This window comes from Zalophus californianus, chromosome 5, assembly GCF_009762305.2.
Source record: "Zalophus californianus isolate mZalCal1 chromosome 5, mZalCal1.pri.v2, whole genome shotgun sequence".
NCBI lineage: Eukaryota > Metazoa > Chordata > Mammalia > Carnivora > Otariidae > Zalophus > Zalophus californianus.
In genome coordinates this window covers 72,399,911-72,417,087 of record NC_045599.1, presented here as the reverse complement: position 1 = coordinate 72,417,087, position 17,177 = coordinate 72,399,911, and the positions used below count along the sequence as shown (strand labels likewise).

The 17,177-nt window shown below is 35.4% G+C and overlaps 1 protein-coding gene across 10 annotated transcripts in view; it reads left to right on the top strand.

Annotated features, from left to right (window-relative positions):
- Positions 1 to 17,177, top strand: part of FAM172A (family with sequence similarity 172 member A) — a 405,199-nt gene that overhangs the window by 37,762 nt on the left and 350,260 nt on the right. For 8 of the 10 annotated variants that reach the window (XM_027605628.2, XM_027605625.2, XM_027605621.2 and 5 more), the window contains 2 exons: positions 1,200 to 1,301; positions 5,558 to 5,658. In XM_027605628.2, the coding sequence (XP_027461429.1) occupies positions 1,200 to 1,301; positions 5,558 to 5,658 (203 nt within the window). The remainder of the gene's footprint in view (positions 1 to 1,199; positions 1,302 to 5,557; positions 5,659 to 17,177) is intronic. The other 2 variants (XM_027605622.2, XM_027605624.2) reach the window with 1 other exon arrangement.

The following is a 17,177-nucleotide window of genomic DNA, read 5'->3' as shown; positions in this document are numbered from 1 at the left end:
CTCCTTGAATGTGGGCTAGACTTACTCACTTCCAAGGAATGAATAGATTATGAAAAGGGAAAAATAGTAACTTCATAGCTGAGATGTCTGGCAGACACTGTCGTAGCCAGCTGATGGAGATTAACATCCCCAGTGATGTCCCGTGGATATCACGTTCCCCTTGATATCATGTGATAAGAGAGGCAGTTTACCTCTGTGGTAATCTTTCTAAAAACCTGTAACCCTAGTTTAATCACAAAATTAAAAAAAAAAATCAAGCACACCTAAATTTAGGGTCATTCTATAAAATACCTAAGCAGTATTCCTCAAAAGAGTCAAGATCATGGAGAAGAGGCAAAGACTGGAATCTGTCACAGACCAGAGGAGATTGGCAGACATGACAGCTGCATGCAGTGTGGTATCCTGGATGGAATTCTGGAATAGAAAATGGACATTAATGGGAAACTGATGAATAATTTCTGGGCTTAGTCAATAGGAACATACATATGTTGGTTTCTTCACTTTCACAAATGTACCCTGGTAATGTAGGATGTTAACAATAGGGGAAACTGGGTAAAGGACATACAGACACTATCTGTACTTTCTTCCAACTTTTCTGTAAATCCAAAATGATTTCAAAATAAAATGTTTATTTAAAGAACTTTGTTGACAATTTTTTTATTGTATGGAAATCAAATGGTGTGAAGAATAAAAACTGCTTTTTGTTAACCCATTTTCTCCAGTTAGCATGTTGTATTTTAATATTGTGCTTTTTCCTATAAAAATGGAATAATGTGCTATATTACTCCTATTTAAATTTGTGAGTTTCCTTATTCATAAACAGTAGTTTCATCTTTATATAAAATTTAGTGACCATTTAAAAGACCCAAAACTTTATAGATGGACGTTAATAAGATACAAATTAATAGCTGAATATTTTGAGAGGAAGAAGTTAATAATTTACTATAGTGCTACATGAGATCTAAAATTGTGATTGTTTTGGAAATTATGATTTTGAAAGTACTTTTGATATTGTCATGATATAGCATTGGGGAACTTAAAATTTAAAAACTTATCAATAAGGCAACACATAAAAAGTAATCTGGTAGAACAAAGAATACTTAAAATAATCAGAAATATAATCTTTGTTATTAACTTTGTTATTAAAATATAACTTTGTTAAGAAAATGAATGTAAGCGCATTTCATATTCTTTTCTAGATTTATTATCTAGGATTGATTTGGATGAACTAATGAAAAAAGATGAACCACCTCTTGATTTTCCTGATACCCTGGAAGGATTTGAATATGCTTTTAATGAAAGTAAGTGGTTGTATGCTACATACAAGATTTAGTTATCATGCTAATAGAATCATAGGACAGATATTATTCGCTATTTTTATTTGCAAGTTAGAATATTTTATGTATTTCATTTAAGAAATAATGACTTCTCCCTTCATGGTGAAATTCTTCACTTAAGCAAAAGAACCAAATTGTAATTTCCCATAATTGTCAAGTCACTTAAACCAATGGACGTGAATTTGATTTGACTGAACATATTTCAACCCTGAGCTTTCAACTGTCTGGCATCCAATTAGGACTCCAATTAAATTATGTAGAAAGATGCTACTTTTTCACATATTTGAAGTTAAATGGCTAGCAGTTATCATCTGTGATAATATTTTAAAAGCGTAACACTCAGTTTTCCATGATTTTTTTCACGCAACATCCTTATTTTAAAATTTATTTTATTTTTTTAATGATTGATTATTTATTTATTTATTTATTTGAGAGAGAGCGAGAGCAAGAATGAGAGACAGAGAGAGAGAAGCTGACTCCCTGCTGAGCAGAGAGCCCGACACAGAGCTCTGTTGATCCCAGGATCCCGAGATCATGATCTGAGCCAAAGGCAGACGCTTAACTGACTGAGCCACCCAGGCACCCTGTTTATTTTAAATTTATTAATTAAATTCTGAATAATAAATGCACTTGAGGTTTGGAAGAACATACCATAAGTTACAAGGATATTTCTGAAACAAAGAATTATGATTCCCTGAATTAATAACATACTGTTATTACACTTGAAGAGTACTATTGTTGCAGGCTTGGTAGCATTTAAGTTGTAGCTTTCTATTTGTTGCTCGACATCAACTAAATTGGTGATTTGTTATCATTGTGGTAGTGGATATCCCTTTATAATAACAGTTATAGGTGTCAGGATTTATAGTGACAGTCTCTGTGTACTAGAAGATTAATTGATTTTAAACAGATGATATTAGAAGCTTTCATCTCTTTTCTGAGGTTAGTTTTCATGCTTTTTAATAAAGCATATCTTAATGCCAAGATATGTATAAGTAGTAATATTTTGTTTTTTCAAATTTCTTTATATTTTAATTAATAGAACCAAATGAGCATTTAGACTAAAATTGTCTTTATTCCTTTAAAATGATTCCTAGATTCCTTCAGAACAGGAATTGGATAGGATGTTGGTATTGTGGGTAAATCATAGAACTATGTTTGCCTTATGGATATAGGACATCAGTTTTCGCTAAAGTCTGTTTCATCTTCTGTGAATATTTTTTAAAGTGAGTAAAAAAACAAAGAAAGAATACACTTTTTTTTTTTTTTTTTTTAAGTAGGCTCCACACCCAATATGGGACTTGAATTCATGACCCTGAGATCAAGAGTTGCATGCTCTACCAACTGAGCTAGCCAGGTGCTCCAGAAGCAATAAACTTTTATCTTCCCCTTTCTTACCAGATACATACACACATCTTTTCACACACTTGTACACCCTTGCATGTATTTAGTTACCTTGCATTCACACTTACGTACATACCTATACCTTTGCATATATGTGTCCTTTCATGTATGTATACCTCAAATGTGTGTGCATCCTTGAACACACCTACCATTCATTTTATAAGTATCTTGGACATTGTCTTGCATTAACATAGACTAACAATATGAGGCAGAAATACTTGAATTCTAAGGAGAGAATGTCACTTTTAAGATCTTTTTTTAGTTTGATACAGTTCACCTTTGAATTTGGGTTAATGGTGAATATTTTTTCAAAGAAGTGAGTATTTGGAAACAAGAAACTGGGTCTCAATACTAAACCTCTAAAAGGGCAGTTCTAACTTAGTATCTTTGGGGACTTCTTTTTTAACTTTATGATGACAAAAACTTTTATGAAAGCTTTGAAATTAAACTTTCATTACCCGATTGAAGAAGTTTCTAATTTTTCTAAAGGATTTTAAAGTAGTTGGATAAAAGATGAATTTCGATACAAATTTTATTCTAAGCCAAACAGTTTGTAACAAAGGGGAAGAGTTTGTTTTTACCTATATCAAATTGATACCTTATTCTTTCAAATCACTGTCCCTTTTCAAATACACCTATGTTTCCCATTGTGTAATTGTATAAGGCCCAGCTTAGATATCCTTGCTGATGAAGAAGTTGAAGGCTTTTCCACTTTTTCCCTCACCTATACTCCCTCTGCTCTGGTGCAGTACACTTTTGTATCACTAAAAAAAATAATTGGACTTGTGGCAGACCATTTGAGTTTGAATATCGTCTTCCATAATACCTGATATTTATTGAACTCTTAATACATGCCAGGAAGTATCCTAAATACTTTCAACTTATTAATTCATTTAGGCAAGTGACAGCCTCTTTGAGGTCCTAGACTCCGTAACAAATCTGATAAAATATATGGATACAATTCACAGAATAGCACACATTTTAGGTATACATGTGAAACTTTACAGCAGATTTTAGGGTACCCTAAGCTAAAGTATCCTAAATCAGACCTTTGACAGTCACTGGAGAGATTGTCCAAACCAGAAATGCCATATTTGCAAACAAAAATATAACATAAGTGATCCAGATATTTTTTTCTGGATAAGAACTTGCTCACTTTCCTTGACTCTTAACCTTGTTTTCACTTTTAACACTAGTGCTAATAGGTGGCTGTTTTGACAGTCCCATTTTCCTAAAGAATCGAAAAAAGAGTGTTCTAGTGATCTAACACAGTGTCTCATGCTGAGAGTATTAAAAACTTTACAAATAAGGATTAGCCCTTATTTTGCACTTTTAAAAAGGCAGTTTTGTGTGTGGTGAAATTGATTCATAAAAATAGTGAAGTAGTTTTACTTGGAGTAGTATATTTCCAGGGTTCAGTTTGAGTGCCATAATTTTCCTTTCAACATTTTGTCCACTCCTGCATGCCCTCATTGAATAAAAATCAAATACTAAGTTCCACTCTGCATGTCATGTCCCTCTTTGGGCTCTAAACCCTTTCTTGTGCTTCACTGCTCTTAGCATAAAGTCCAGATCCAGTAGTTTGAGCCTTCTGCTTTTTGATCCCAACATGTTCTCCAGTGTTCTGCAGTTTGGCTCAGTACTTCTTTTTGTTTCTTTTAAAATGGATCATTCACTGTTATTTGAATGTTCTGTCCATTTTTCACATTTTTGTTTAAATTGCTGGGTAGAGGCAGGGGAGAGTAGGTTAAAGTAATTGGCCTGTGGTCTGTTTCTCTCTTGATTACCAATGGCACGCTTCTGGGACAGAAAGAACACAGGTGGCCTGGTCTTTTCTCCTTATAAACATACTGATAATGTAATCTTTTTGTGAATACAGACTAATGTTTTTTATGAGCAGAGTCTTTATCTATGGAAGACTTTGAGCAGGATGACTGGTTTGGCATTGCTTATGATAAACTAACATATAATCTGTGGATATTTGAAGTATATTTCTCTGAAGAATATCATAGCATTTGTAACCAAATGCTTACCAATATATGAGGTAACCTTTTGCTTCACTTAGAGACCTCACCTACTCTGGACCAGAGGGTGCTGGCAGTGAGAGGCAAGGACCTGGGAAGAAATGCCTCTCCTGCTTTTCCTTGCCTGTGCCTCTGGATTGATTATCCCCGTGATATTATTAGCAAAGTTATTACCAGTAAAATCTCTGAAGTGAGTGTGTCTGCCTTGACAGTCCAAACCAGTGTTGGCTCACTGCTTTTCTCCAATGTTCATTTGAAATCTTAACCATACCTCAAGGCCTAGTTGAGAAATCTCACTGGAACCTCTGAACCTATTGTAACCTATAGGGACCTTCCATTTTTCCATACTCATTTTAGACTTTATCGTCTACGTGAGTTGCCTGTGGCAGTTTTTAGATTGTTGACTTACTTCATTCTTGCTTAACTTCCTGAAAAGCTGCTTAACTTTTTGATATTTATGCTTTTACTCCTCCGGTAACCACTAAGCTTAGAAACTGAGGCCATGTTCATGGCTGTAGCTAGCCAAGATCCTTATACATGATAGGCCCTCAAATGTTGTTAATTTGCTTTAGAGAAATGAAGGTCAAAAGCCACAGCATTTGAGTAGTTGGGACCATTCTTTTATAGTAGTTAGATGTTTGCATCATGTTAATATTTGAAGGAAAAATGTGAAGAAAAAATGAAACTTCTGAGAAAGTTATTTTAAATTTTTATCAGACATTATTTGTTATATTTTTCATATTATTATAAATATACTCTGAATCATAGCAATACTATTTGTTTATCTTCTAGAGGGGCAGTTAAGACACATAAAAACTGGGGAACCATTTGTTTTTAACTACCGGGAAGACTTGCACAGGTGGAACCAGAAAAGATATGAAGCTCTAGGAGAGGTATGGTCATATATTCAACTTCAAACTTTTTTTTTTCCTAATTTTCAATAGTTAGAATAAAGGTTTTGAAGCTAAAGCATTTCTTGAAGTCTTTCTTTAAAAAAAAAAAGTGATTTTAAAAACGTTTTGCATTTTTTTGTTTATTTCAATGGTTATGTTTGAAACATATTCTCAGTTTCAAAGTTTATGTTTTTATGTAAACATATCCTTCCCGTGACCCTAATATTTTGTAGTGAGTTATTACATCAGAAAACAAATTCATGCCAAGTTTTATCTTTTAAATGTTTTTAAGAGGTTGAATCCTCTACTATGCCATGCGGGATAAGTGTTCTTTTAAGTGCTTATCTTAAAAAAAAAAAAAGTTACCTATGTTAATTATATGAGGTGATGGATGTTTTAATTGTATTAATCTTGTTTATCATTCTATAATGTATGTATATATCAAATCATCACAGTCAGTTATTCCTCAATAAAGGTTAAAAAAAAGTGTTATCTGTGTGAGGAAGATTGATACTTGCTTGGCTAATAAATTGGGTCTAACCTACTACCTTTGACTTGATGAAGGATTAGGCCTTGTGACCATTTGGTTTCCTCACATGGTACCAGTGGGAGGAACCCTTGAAAATGTCATTTGTCATTCAGATGAATGTTCTGTTAAAGCCAAAAGTTTTATTCATTCTATGTCATGTTAAGTAATTTTAATAAAATGCATATGGACACATTTGTTTAGTGTGATAACTACATACTACTTTCGTTCTCTAAGGAAAAGCTGAAGTTCTTATATTCCTGTTTTGATTCTTTAAAAAAATAGTTTGAATTACTTGGTTGAACAGTAGCATAAAGAATACATGAAACTTGCTGTATGTTTACTAGGAGAAAGTTCTCCATGGATTGCATTTCTGCATGTGTCTGAGCAAAGGCGCTGACAGCTTTTGTTGTGGACTATCTTTTTGAGGGTGTTTGTATTAGGAAACTGTTTGGAAGACAGAAATTGTGTCTTCCTCCAAGGCAGAGAGCAGATTTGTTAGCTGTCCAAGAAAATGCTTTCCTGTCCCCCAATGGGGGCAAAGAATGGGCAGGTTTGTTAGCAACCCCCTTATAAGATTGGGCTTCATAAATTTTGAGGTTCCTCAGCTATAATATAGTCCTACTATGTGCTTAGCCTCTATCCTTGGCCTGTCCACATTGCCTCTTTGGGCTTTGAGGGACCAAAGAAAGAGATGAAAATAAGTTCATGCTGCTTGCCCTATACCTCAAGTAATAAAGTTTTTTGTCTCTGACACATGAGTCTAGTGTCTTTTGGCAGTATCCATGAAATAGTAGCAGGCTAACTTGTTAGCTTGCAAACAGGATAAAATCTCAGGCCCTTCAAAGTTCTTGACATTGTTCTCTAGCATTTATAACTTAAGTATAATTAGTGCCCTGAATAATTTCTGCTGCACATGAGTTGTTTGCCCATTTCCACATGAATTAATTATATGCTGCAGGCTAGTATTATGTTGATTCTAGAATATCCATAGTATTTGACCTTACAGAAGAACTGGGGATGTTTGTTTTGTTTTCTTTTTAAATGGGGCTTACAGTTTAGTCTTTTCCATGAGCCACACATATTTGTTCACTTAGACAGGTGCTGTTCTCTAAACAAACTTTGTCCTTTTTGGCATCTGCCTTTTCCACCCTTAACCTGTATCCCCTAGCATCATCTCTGTCAAAATTTGGCAACTGTGTCTTATTAGATTATCCATGTACAAGTGATTCCTTTCTCCTAGGATCTCCTACCTTATGTTCTTTGGACATAGGGATCGTCACAGGTTTAATTTTTGGTGGATCTTACTCCATGATAAAGTATTTTGAAGTTTCACTTTAATGATTAGATAGAGATAAAATATTCTGCATTATCTAGATTTTCCACCTCCTGTGCCTGCATTCACATTTGTGTTCATGATCAATTTGGCCCCAAATGATCACCCCTAATCACAGGATTTATTCTGTAATGCAGTGTATTTTAAATTTAGATCAGTGGACCCCTGAGCTTCAAGTATCAATCCCTTTTGCTTCCCAATATATTTATCAAAAGTAAATATAATTTTCTAGCATAAAACTGTCACAACAGAAGATCCAAGGATTAGTGAAGGGAAGTCTGGTTGTTAGCATTTTGTTCCCTACCATCTTGCTTCTCATGTCTTATTTGAAATACTTGTTTTCATTACTAATCTCACTGTTGAAGGTTGATTATTAATTGAATTTAATTTCCTACATTTTAGGACTGAGATGTATGAGTTCTAGTTACATACGAATAATGACACAATTTTCATTCTAGTAAATTTGTTTGGTGTTCATTATGGTGGGATTTAATATTACATAGGTGGGCCTGTCTTTTTGTCCATATTCCTTCATTTCTATTTCTGAGCTGTGCCTTCCAGTTAGATTTAACCACCTTACTATACTTCATTCATACCTCTACCTGCCTTCGGTTTTAGATCTGATATCTCCTAGGAAGCCCTCTCTCATCTCCTCTACCAATCTTTGCATTCTTTGTCTTTCTCTTTTCTGTTTCCTTTCTTCTCATTCTCTTTTTCTGCCTCTCTTGCCTTCTTCCAAGAAAGATTTAATGTGACCTTAAATGTGAATATTCCATTTAGCAGTATTAAAAATTAAGTTAAAAATAATAAAATAGAATTAAAAAATATTAGTAAACTAATGGCATGAGTTTGCTTTCTTTCTCTTAAGATACTTTACTCTGTATTACAGTATTTTTTTATGCTTGTCTTTCAGCAGTTTGGGGAAATTTTCTGTGTTCTCATGGTATTTGTTGAATAGCAAATGAGTGTGATACAAATACATAAACTATAAATTCTAGACCTATGCATTTTAGGAAATTCCTTAATTTTAGGAATTTGAACATAAAGATATGCTTTCTTATTGGAAGAAAGGAAAATTATATGCTATTGATAATTTTCCCATTTGTAGAACTAAACAATTTTCAATTATTTTACTCTCATTCCCATTTAATTTCTAAGAGTTTCAGATGATTATAGCTTTGCTGATTAAAATTATTTGATTAAAAGTAGTCTGTATTTGTGGCATGTTCTGGAAATTTTTATTCTTCTTAGTCAAACTCTAGAGTTAATTTGCTATAATTCAAAAAATAGAAGTTCTTGTATGACTGTCTAAAGTTCCTAGAAAACAAATAAACCTTTGCATTTAAATTCTGGAAATAATTTAGTATTTCATGTTACCAGTGAGGTTGCTAGTTGCAGTGAGAATCTGTAGAAAGCATCTCACCACGTCCTGGACATAGAAGCACTGAAAGACCTCCTTTCTCTTCATTGATGGATAGGGTGGAATTCAGAAGAAAGTGCAAATTGGAGTTTGTTGCCTAGGAGACTGCCTTAATAAATAGCTTCTGATATGCTTAAGATTGAAGTTTTAAGGAAACAGATTCTGACTTTAGCCAACAATCTAAACCAAAACCCCTTCTGGTTTTTTTTAGTATGTTCCTACTAAATAGCAAGTTTTGTCTTCACTAGAAAGCTACTATGTATGTTTCACAAATGCCGTTTTAGTTTATGTTTATTTCTCTCTTAAGGAGATTATTATAGCAGTCATTCAGCAGAAATTGTTTTTAAGACTTGCTCCTGAAATGCTCTGTCATTTCTATGTAAATTAAATTTATTGTGTAAGTAAAATAAACTGAGATGTCAGTTTGTTTTTAGAATGCAGTTCCATAACTACACAAAAGAATACTCTTTGCATTCACATAGTTACGTTTTTATAGTCAAACAAATGCTTTTGCTAATATGCATTTTTTTTTTTACTATCTACATATAGCTTGATAAAAATATATAGCCTATAATAAGTTTGGATAATTTATCTAAATTTAGAAAGATACTGTCAGGGTTTAAGAAGGTGGGAGAGTGGTGTGAAAGGGTAATTTTCAAAATAGAATTCTTCACTATATATACTGGAGTTGAATGCCAGAGAATAATGTTTCTGGTAGGCTCAATCAGGAAGATTCCAAAGGCTATCATATATTAAGTAGTAAGTATAATTTAGGTTTCAGACTTCATTTGTAAAAACTAGCATGTAATTTGTGAAATTTTCCCCACTATCTCTTTCATATAAATACTGAATTACTATTAAGTGGAGAATTTATGATCCAGCAGAAATTCTAATGAAAGAGATTTGATTTTCTTAACTAATTTGGGGCTTCACATTTCCTTTAATATTTATCTTATTTACCTCTTTAAGAATTAATAAATTGTCAATGTGCTTAATAAGAGAATAGCAATGATTTGATAGTCTTAAAACGTGGCTTTTTATTCTTGCCTAGAATCACACAAAACAACCAGGGGCATAATTTTTTTTTCACCTGTGAAGCCATCTGGTCCTGCACTTCTGTTTGTTGGAAGTTTTTTGATTACTGATTCAGTTTCTTTGCAGGTTGTCAATCTGTTCACATTTTCTATTTCTTGCTGTTTCAGTTTTGGTAATTTAATATTTCTAGGAATTTACCTATTTTTTCTAGGTTGTCCAGTTTGCTGGTGTATAGTTTTTCATAATCTCTTATAATCATTTGTATTTCTCTGGTGTTGGTTGTTATTTGTCCTCTCTCATTTGTGATTTTATTTATTTGAGTCCTTTCTCTTTTCTTTTTGCTAAGTCTGGCTAGAGGTTTATCGGTTTTATTGATTTTTTTTCCCCAAGAACCAGCTCCTGGTTTCATTGATCTGTTCTATTATTTTAGTTTCTATATGATGTATTTCTGCTCTAATCTTTATTATCTCTTTCCCTTCACTGGCTTTAAGCTTCATTTGTTGTTCTTTTTTAGCTCCTTTAGGTGTGATCTTAGGTTATTTATTTAAGATTTTTCTTGCTTCTTGAGGTAGGCCTGTATTGCTATATACTTCCTTCTGAGAACCACTTTTGCTGCATCAAGATTTTGTACCTTTGGGCTTTCATTTTCATTTTCCTCCATGTAATTTTTTAATTTCTTCTTTGATTTCTTGGTTGATCCATTTATTACCTAGTAGCATTTTATTTAACTTCCAGGTATTTGTAGTCTTTCCACATTTTTTCTTACGGTTGATTTCTAGTTTCATAGTGTTGTGGTCAGAAAAGATGCATGGTCTGACTTTAATCTTTTGTTGAAACTTGTTTTGTGGCCTAATATGTGATCTGTTCTGGAGAATGTTCCACGTGCACTTGAAAAGAATGTGTGTTCTGCTGTTTTAGGTTGGAATGTTCTGAATATATCTGTTAAATCTGTCTGGTCCAGTGTGTCATTCAAAGCCATTGTTTCCTTGTTTATTTTCCATTTAGATGATCTGTCCATTGACATAAGTGGGGTGTTAAAGTCCCCCACTATTATTGTATTAATATTGATTAGTTCCTTTATGTTTGTTATTTTATGTATTTTGGTGCTCCCATGTTGGTACATAAATATTTATAATTGTTATATCTTCTTGTTGGATTGTCCCCTTTATTATTATATAGTGCCCTTCTTTGTCTCTTCTTACAGTCTTTGTTTTAAAGTCTAGTTTGTCCAATATAAGTATTGCAACTCCAGCTTTCTTTTGACATGCATTTGCATCATAAATGTTTCTCCATCCCCTCATTTTCAATCTGCGGGTAACTTTAGGTCTAAAATGATTCTCTTGGGGCTCCTGGGTGGTTAAGGGTCTGCCTTCAGCTCAGGTCATGATCCCAGGGTCCTGAGATCAAGTGCTGTATCATCATCATCGGGCTCCCTGCTTAGCAGGGAAACTGCTTCTCCCTACTCCCCCCCGCCCCTGGCTTGTGCTCTCTTTCTCAGGCACACATGCTCTCTCTTTCTCACAAATAAATAAAAAATAAAATCTTTAAAATAATAAGATGAGTCTCTTGTAGGCAGCCTATAGATGGGTCTTGTTTTTTTATCCATTCTGACACCCTATGCCTTTTGATTGGAGTGTTTAGTCCAATAATTGAGAGGTATTTATTGCCATTTTGTTGTTTGTTTTATGGTCATTTTTGGAGGTTTTTGGAGGTTTTCTCTGATCCTTTCTTATCTCTCTTTCATGTTTTTCTGATTTTCTTTAGTGATATATTTGGATTTCTTTCTTTTTATTCTTTGCATGTGTTTTAGTGGTTTTTGATTTTGGTTACATTACGTTTGTTTATATACTCTTCTGCATATAGCAGTCTCTATTAAGTTGATAGTCATTTAAGTTTGAACCCATTCTTTCCTCTTCTCCTCCCCACAATTTAGGGATATGTTATTATATTTTATATCCTTTTATTTTGAGTTCCTTGACTGATTTTTTTTTTTTACAGGAATATTCGCTTTTGTGTTTCCTGCCTTTATACTGTTACTTTTGGTCTCTCCTTTTTACTCAGAGTCCCCTTTAACATTTTTTGTAGAGCTGGTTTAGTGGTCATGAACTCCCTTAGCTTTTGTTTGTCTGGGAAACTGCTGATCTCTCCTTCTATTCTGAAATGATAGCCTTGCTGGATATAGTATTCTTGGCTGCAGATTTTTGCCATTCAGCACTTTGACTATGTCATGCTACTCCCTTTTGGCTTGCCATGTTCTGTTGAAAAATCTCCTGCTAGCCTTATGGGTTTTCCCTTGTAAGTTAATGACTTCTTTTGTCTTGTTTCTTTTAAGATTTTTTTCTTTATCACTATATTTTGCCAATTTAATTACAACATGTCTTGGTGTTGGCCCGCTTTCATTGATTTTGATGGTTCTCTGAGCCTCCTGGATCTGGATGTCTGTTTCCTTTCCCAGATTAGGGAAGTTTTCAGCTATTATTTCTTCAAATAAATTTTCTGCCCCCTTTTCTCTCTCTTCTGGGACTCCTATAATATGAATATTATTACATTTAATGTAGTCACTAAGTTCCCTGAGTCAGTAATCATTTTGCATAATTCTTCTTTCTCTCTTTTGTTCAGCTACATAGCTTTCCATTACTTTGTCTTCTTTTTTTTTTCATTTAATTTTATTATGTTATGTTAGTCACCATACAATACATCATTAGTTTTTGATGTGGTGATCCATGATTCATTGTTTTCGTATAACACCCAGTGCTCCATGCAGTACGTGTCCTCTTTAATACCCATCACTGGGCTAACCCATACCCCCACCCCCTCCCCTCTAAAACCCTCAGTTTGTTTCTCAGAGTCCATAGTCTCTCATGGTTCATTCTCCCTCTGATTCCCCCCCCTTCATTTTTCCCTCCTTCTCCTAATGTCCTCCATGCTATTCCTTACGTTCCACAAATAAGCAAAACCATATGATAATTGACTTTCTCTGCTTGACTTATTTCACTTAGCACCCCCATTACTTTGTCTTCTATGTCATTAATTCATTCCTATGCTTCTTCCAGCCTGCTGTTCCTTGCTTCAAGCATGTTTTTAATCTAATTTATTGCACTCTTCATTCTCTGATTCTTTTTTTAAGTCTTCTCTATCTGTGGTAAGGGTCTCACTGATGTCTTCCATTCTTTTCTCAAGTCCATTTAGTATCCTTATGTTTGTTGCTTTAAATTCTCCATTAGTCATGTTACTTATAACTGTTTGGTTTCGATCTCTGGCCATGTCCATATCTTGTTCTTTCATTTAGGGTAAATTCCTCTGTCTTCTCATTTTGTTTAAGTCTCTGCGTGCTTGTCTGTATTAGCAAAGCCAGTTATGTCTCCTGTTACTGAAAGTAATAGCTTTATAAAGAAGAGGTCATGTAATGCCTAGGGCCTGGCACTTTTGGGAGTGTCTCTAGTGTGTGCTGTCTGTGCTGTACTGTTGTGTTCTGGCTGCTGTTTCCTGCAGGCCAGTTGCCCGCAGTGGTTCTTCTTGCCTGCTGTTGGTAGTGTTTGGTCCCTGGCCAGAATGTGGTGAGTTTTAACTAGGTGTGCTCTGGTCTGCTTGTGAAATGAGACCTGTCACCACCTCCACCAGAACTGAGGCCCTGTAGAACTCTCTTGTTGGGAAGTGTGGTATAAGCAGGGGTTTGTGCTGGTCTCCTGGTGGAGGGGCCTAATGGTCTGGGACTAATGCAAGTGTGACAGGAAAGGCAATTCCATGGACTGCAGGAGGGAGCATAATTGTTAACTTGTTAAAATGTTTTTTGAAGATTCACATTTCTGCTTATTCAATGAAACACTAATCTCTAGGTAGTATTGTGAAGGGACTTTACAGGTTTAATTAAGGTTATTATTTAGCTGACCTTAATATAGAGAGATTATTCTGGATTATCTGGGCGGACCCAGTGCAATTACATGAGTTATTTAAAACTGACAGGAAAGGCAGAAGAGTCAGTGACAGAGGTTTAACAGAAGAGGAATTTGTAAGAGAGGCAGCAGAAGGGAAGCCAGAGAGAGTCAAACATGAGGAGGATTCAACATGACATTGCTGGCCCGAGATAAAGGTAGGGCCCACATTCAAGGACCATATAGAAGCCTGTGGGAGCTAAGGGTGTCCCTGTACTAATAGCCTTAAAGGAACTGCAGATTTCAGGCCTGCAACTTCAGTGAACTAGCTTTTGCCAACTACCTGAAGGAGCTTGAAAGCAGACTTCTTCCAGAATTCCCGGTAAGAACCTGTAGGCTGACACCTTGATTTTGGCCTTGTGAAACCTGGAGCAGAGAAACCAATGTAGACTTGTGATCTACAGATTGTGAGATTCTAAATTATGTTGTTTAAAGTTGTTAAGTTTGTGGTAATTTTGTTTCATTAATAATAAAAAACTAATGTACAACTCTTCCATGAAATAATTGATTCAGATAACGATTATCAGTGGATGCTAATTTCATTAGGTAAAAGTATGTGAGGGATTATTTGCACAGTATATTTGCATAGTTCTGAAGTATCACCTCAGAGATTTCTTGCAATTGTAAATGAAAAAATAGGTACCTTAAAATAGAGATCTAACTATGGGCACTTAAATGAACAGTTAGTATTACTAGTAATAGAATAACTTGACTTTTATGTTTCCTCTCATGTGATGCAATTTGAAGTACAAAGCATTAACTGAATATTCTGGTTATCTATGTTGAATCTGACTCCAATCAGATCTTAAAGATTTTTTTATTTAATTTTATTTGAAAGAGAGAGGATGAGTGAGGGGGAGGGGCAGCAGGAGAGGGAGAAACAGACTCCCCACCTAACAGGGAGCCCAACAAGGGGCTTGATCCCAGGACCCTGGGATCATGACCTGAGCCGAAGGCAGATGCCTAACTGAGTGAGCCACCCAGGTGCCCCCAAGGCATGTTATTTTTAAATGCCTCTTAAGAAAGAGAAAAAAAAAATCCTATACAAATAAAAAGAAAGCATATATGGCAAAATGTTGTTAACAGTTTTTCAATCAAAGGGGGTAAATGTAAAGGTGTTTATTGTATTATTTTCCAACTCTTCTGTATGTTTGAAAAGTTTCACAAATATTGGCAGGAGAATAGAAGATGATAGAAAACTTGAAGGAGCATCTTTTACGTGAGTGGGGCTTGTTCACTGGCAGGCTTTACTTAGTGTTCTTGGATAGTACTATTCTGTTTGGGACCTTTCAAAGATTAGAATCTGGAATACTTTTCTCAGGGAAAACAGCATCCGTTCTAGTTTCTTGAGTTGTCTTCAAATGGTTTGTTCCATTTTTTTAGAGATACCTTATTTAGTATTTTGCCTGGGGCATAAATGCATTTGGAGTCTCAGAGGGAATGAACTGGACATAGGTCCTAGTGAGTGTTGTGACAGGATTTTCTCATGCTTTTACTTACATGTCTTACTACGTATGCCAAGAACGCAAGGCCCTGCCTGCTTTTTGCATAGGCAGTTTCTCAGAGTTGTGTTTGTGTAAGTCATCTTGAGGGATAAGATGAGACAAAAAACAGGATTGCTTATAGCTTGCTTTAAAATGGTCGGCTCCCCAAGTTTCATATTCCTCACCTTTAAGTCAAATCATTGTGAGCACAGCATCCATCTAGGCTCATATCATGCTACCCCTCAGGAATTTGGGATCCAGGGAACCAGTGCAAACCTGCCTATGCTGTGTCATGATTAATAAAGGCCTTTGTCTCTGACCCAGAAGTTATGAGTCGGCTGTCAGTATCCATGTAACAGGCTAACAGATTAGTTTGTAACCATGGCAAAATCAAATCTCAGGCTTAGTTGTTAAGTCTTCAGTAGATAGATCTTCAGTAATCCGTTTTCAGTCTGACTTCTTCACTGGGCCTGCATTTTCTAGGTCTGAAGCATCTGGGGTTCTGCTAGGCCAATAACCTGCGTTCTCAGTATTAATGAATGGTATTACCATTCCTCCAGTTATGTAAGTGAGAAAGTTCCTAAGTCCTTTCACTTTTCATATTTGTTCTTTTACCTTCTAAGCATGACATCTTTCTCCACCTTCACTGCTCTTGGTTTCACTTAGGTATCTATCATCTAATTAGATTGCTACAATGCCGCTATGGGACTGAATTGTGTCCCCCTCCCAGAATTCACATGTTGAAGCCCTTAAACCCTACACGTGATTGTATTTGGAGGTAATTAAGGTTAAATGAGATCATAGGGGTGGGGTCCTAATCCGATAGGATTGGTGGCTTTACATGAAAAAGGAGAAAGAGATCCTTTAAATGAAAAAGAAAGAGACCCTTCTCCCCTCCCCCCCTCTTTCTGTCTCTGCACATACTGAGGAAAGGCCATGTGAGGAAATAGCAAGAAGGTAGCTGTCTGCAAGCCAGCAAGAGAGCTCTTACTAGGCAACCTAATCAGCTAGTACCTTGATCTCATCCAGAAATATGAGAAATAAATTTCTGTTGTTTAAGCCACTTAGGCTATGGGACTTTGTTATGGCAGCCTAATCAGACCAAGGCCCTGACCTCCAATATGGTCTGTCATCCATGCTGGTTTCCCTCCCATCATTTCCATCTCGTTGAACTTGTTCTTAACACTGCTACCAGAGGTATCTTTTAAAAATGCAGCTGTGATCAAGTGTGCCTGATTTTAGAACCCTTATGTATTTCCCTACCAAGTAAAATTCAAACTGCTTACCTTCTCAAATCAGATCTTTCATGAGTTGGCCCTATTATATTTTTCTGGTTTTGTCACTTGCCTCCTCTCTTGCCCTAGTCCCCACTCACCCTATGCTTCAGCTATATAAACCTACTTGTGGTTTTCTAATATGCCATGCTGTTTCATATCTCTGGGCTTCTTCTCAGGCAGGGACTATTTGGTGCCAGGGATGTTGCTTCTCCGCCCCCCTCCCATCTGCTTGCAGAGTATTTATTCATCTTTCAGGCTTAGATCAACCTCTGAGAAAGTTTACCCTGATCTGTATAGGCTAGAATGGACATCTCTCCCCTTTGTGTTTGTTATGTGCTTTTAAAATAATCCTATTATAACAGGTATTGTATTTTATTTCCCTTTTGTTTAATATATCTCTCTTTTAGTGTGTTGGGCCTACACTAAGGCTTAATGAATGTGTTGGTTAGGGTTCTCCAGAGAAACAGAGGGAGGAGTTTGTTGCAGTTTGAGTCCAAAAACAGTCTATA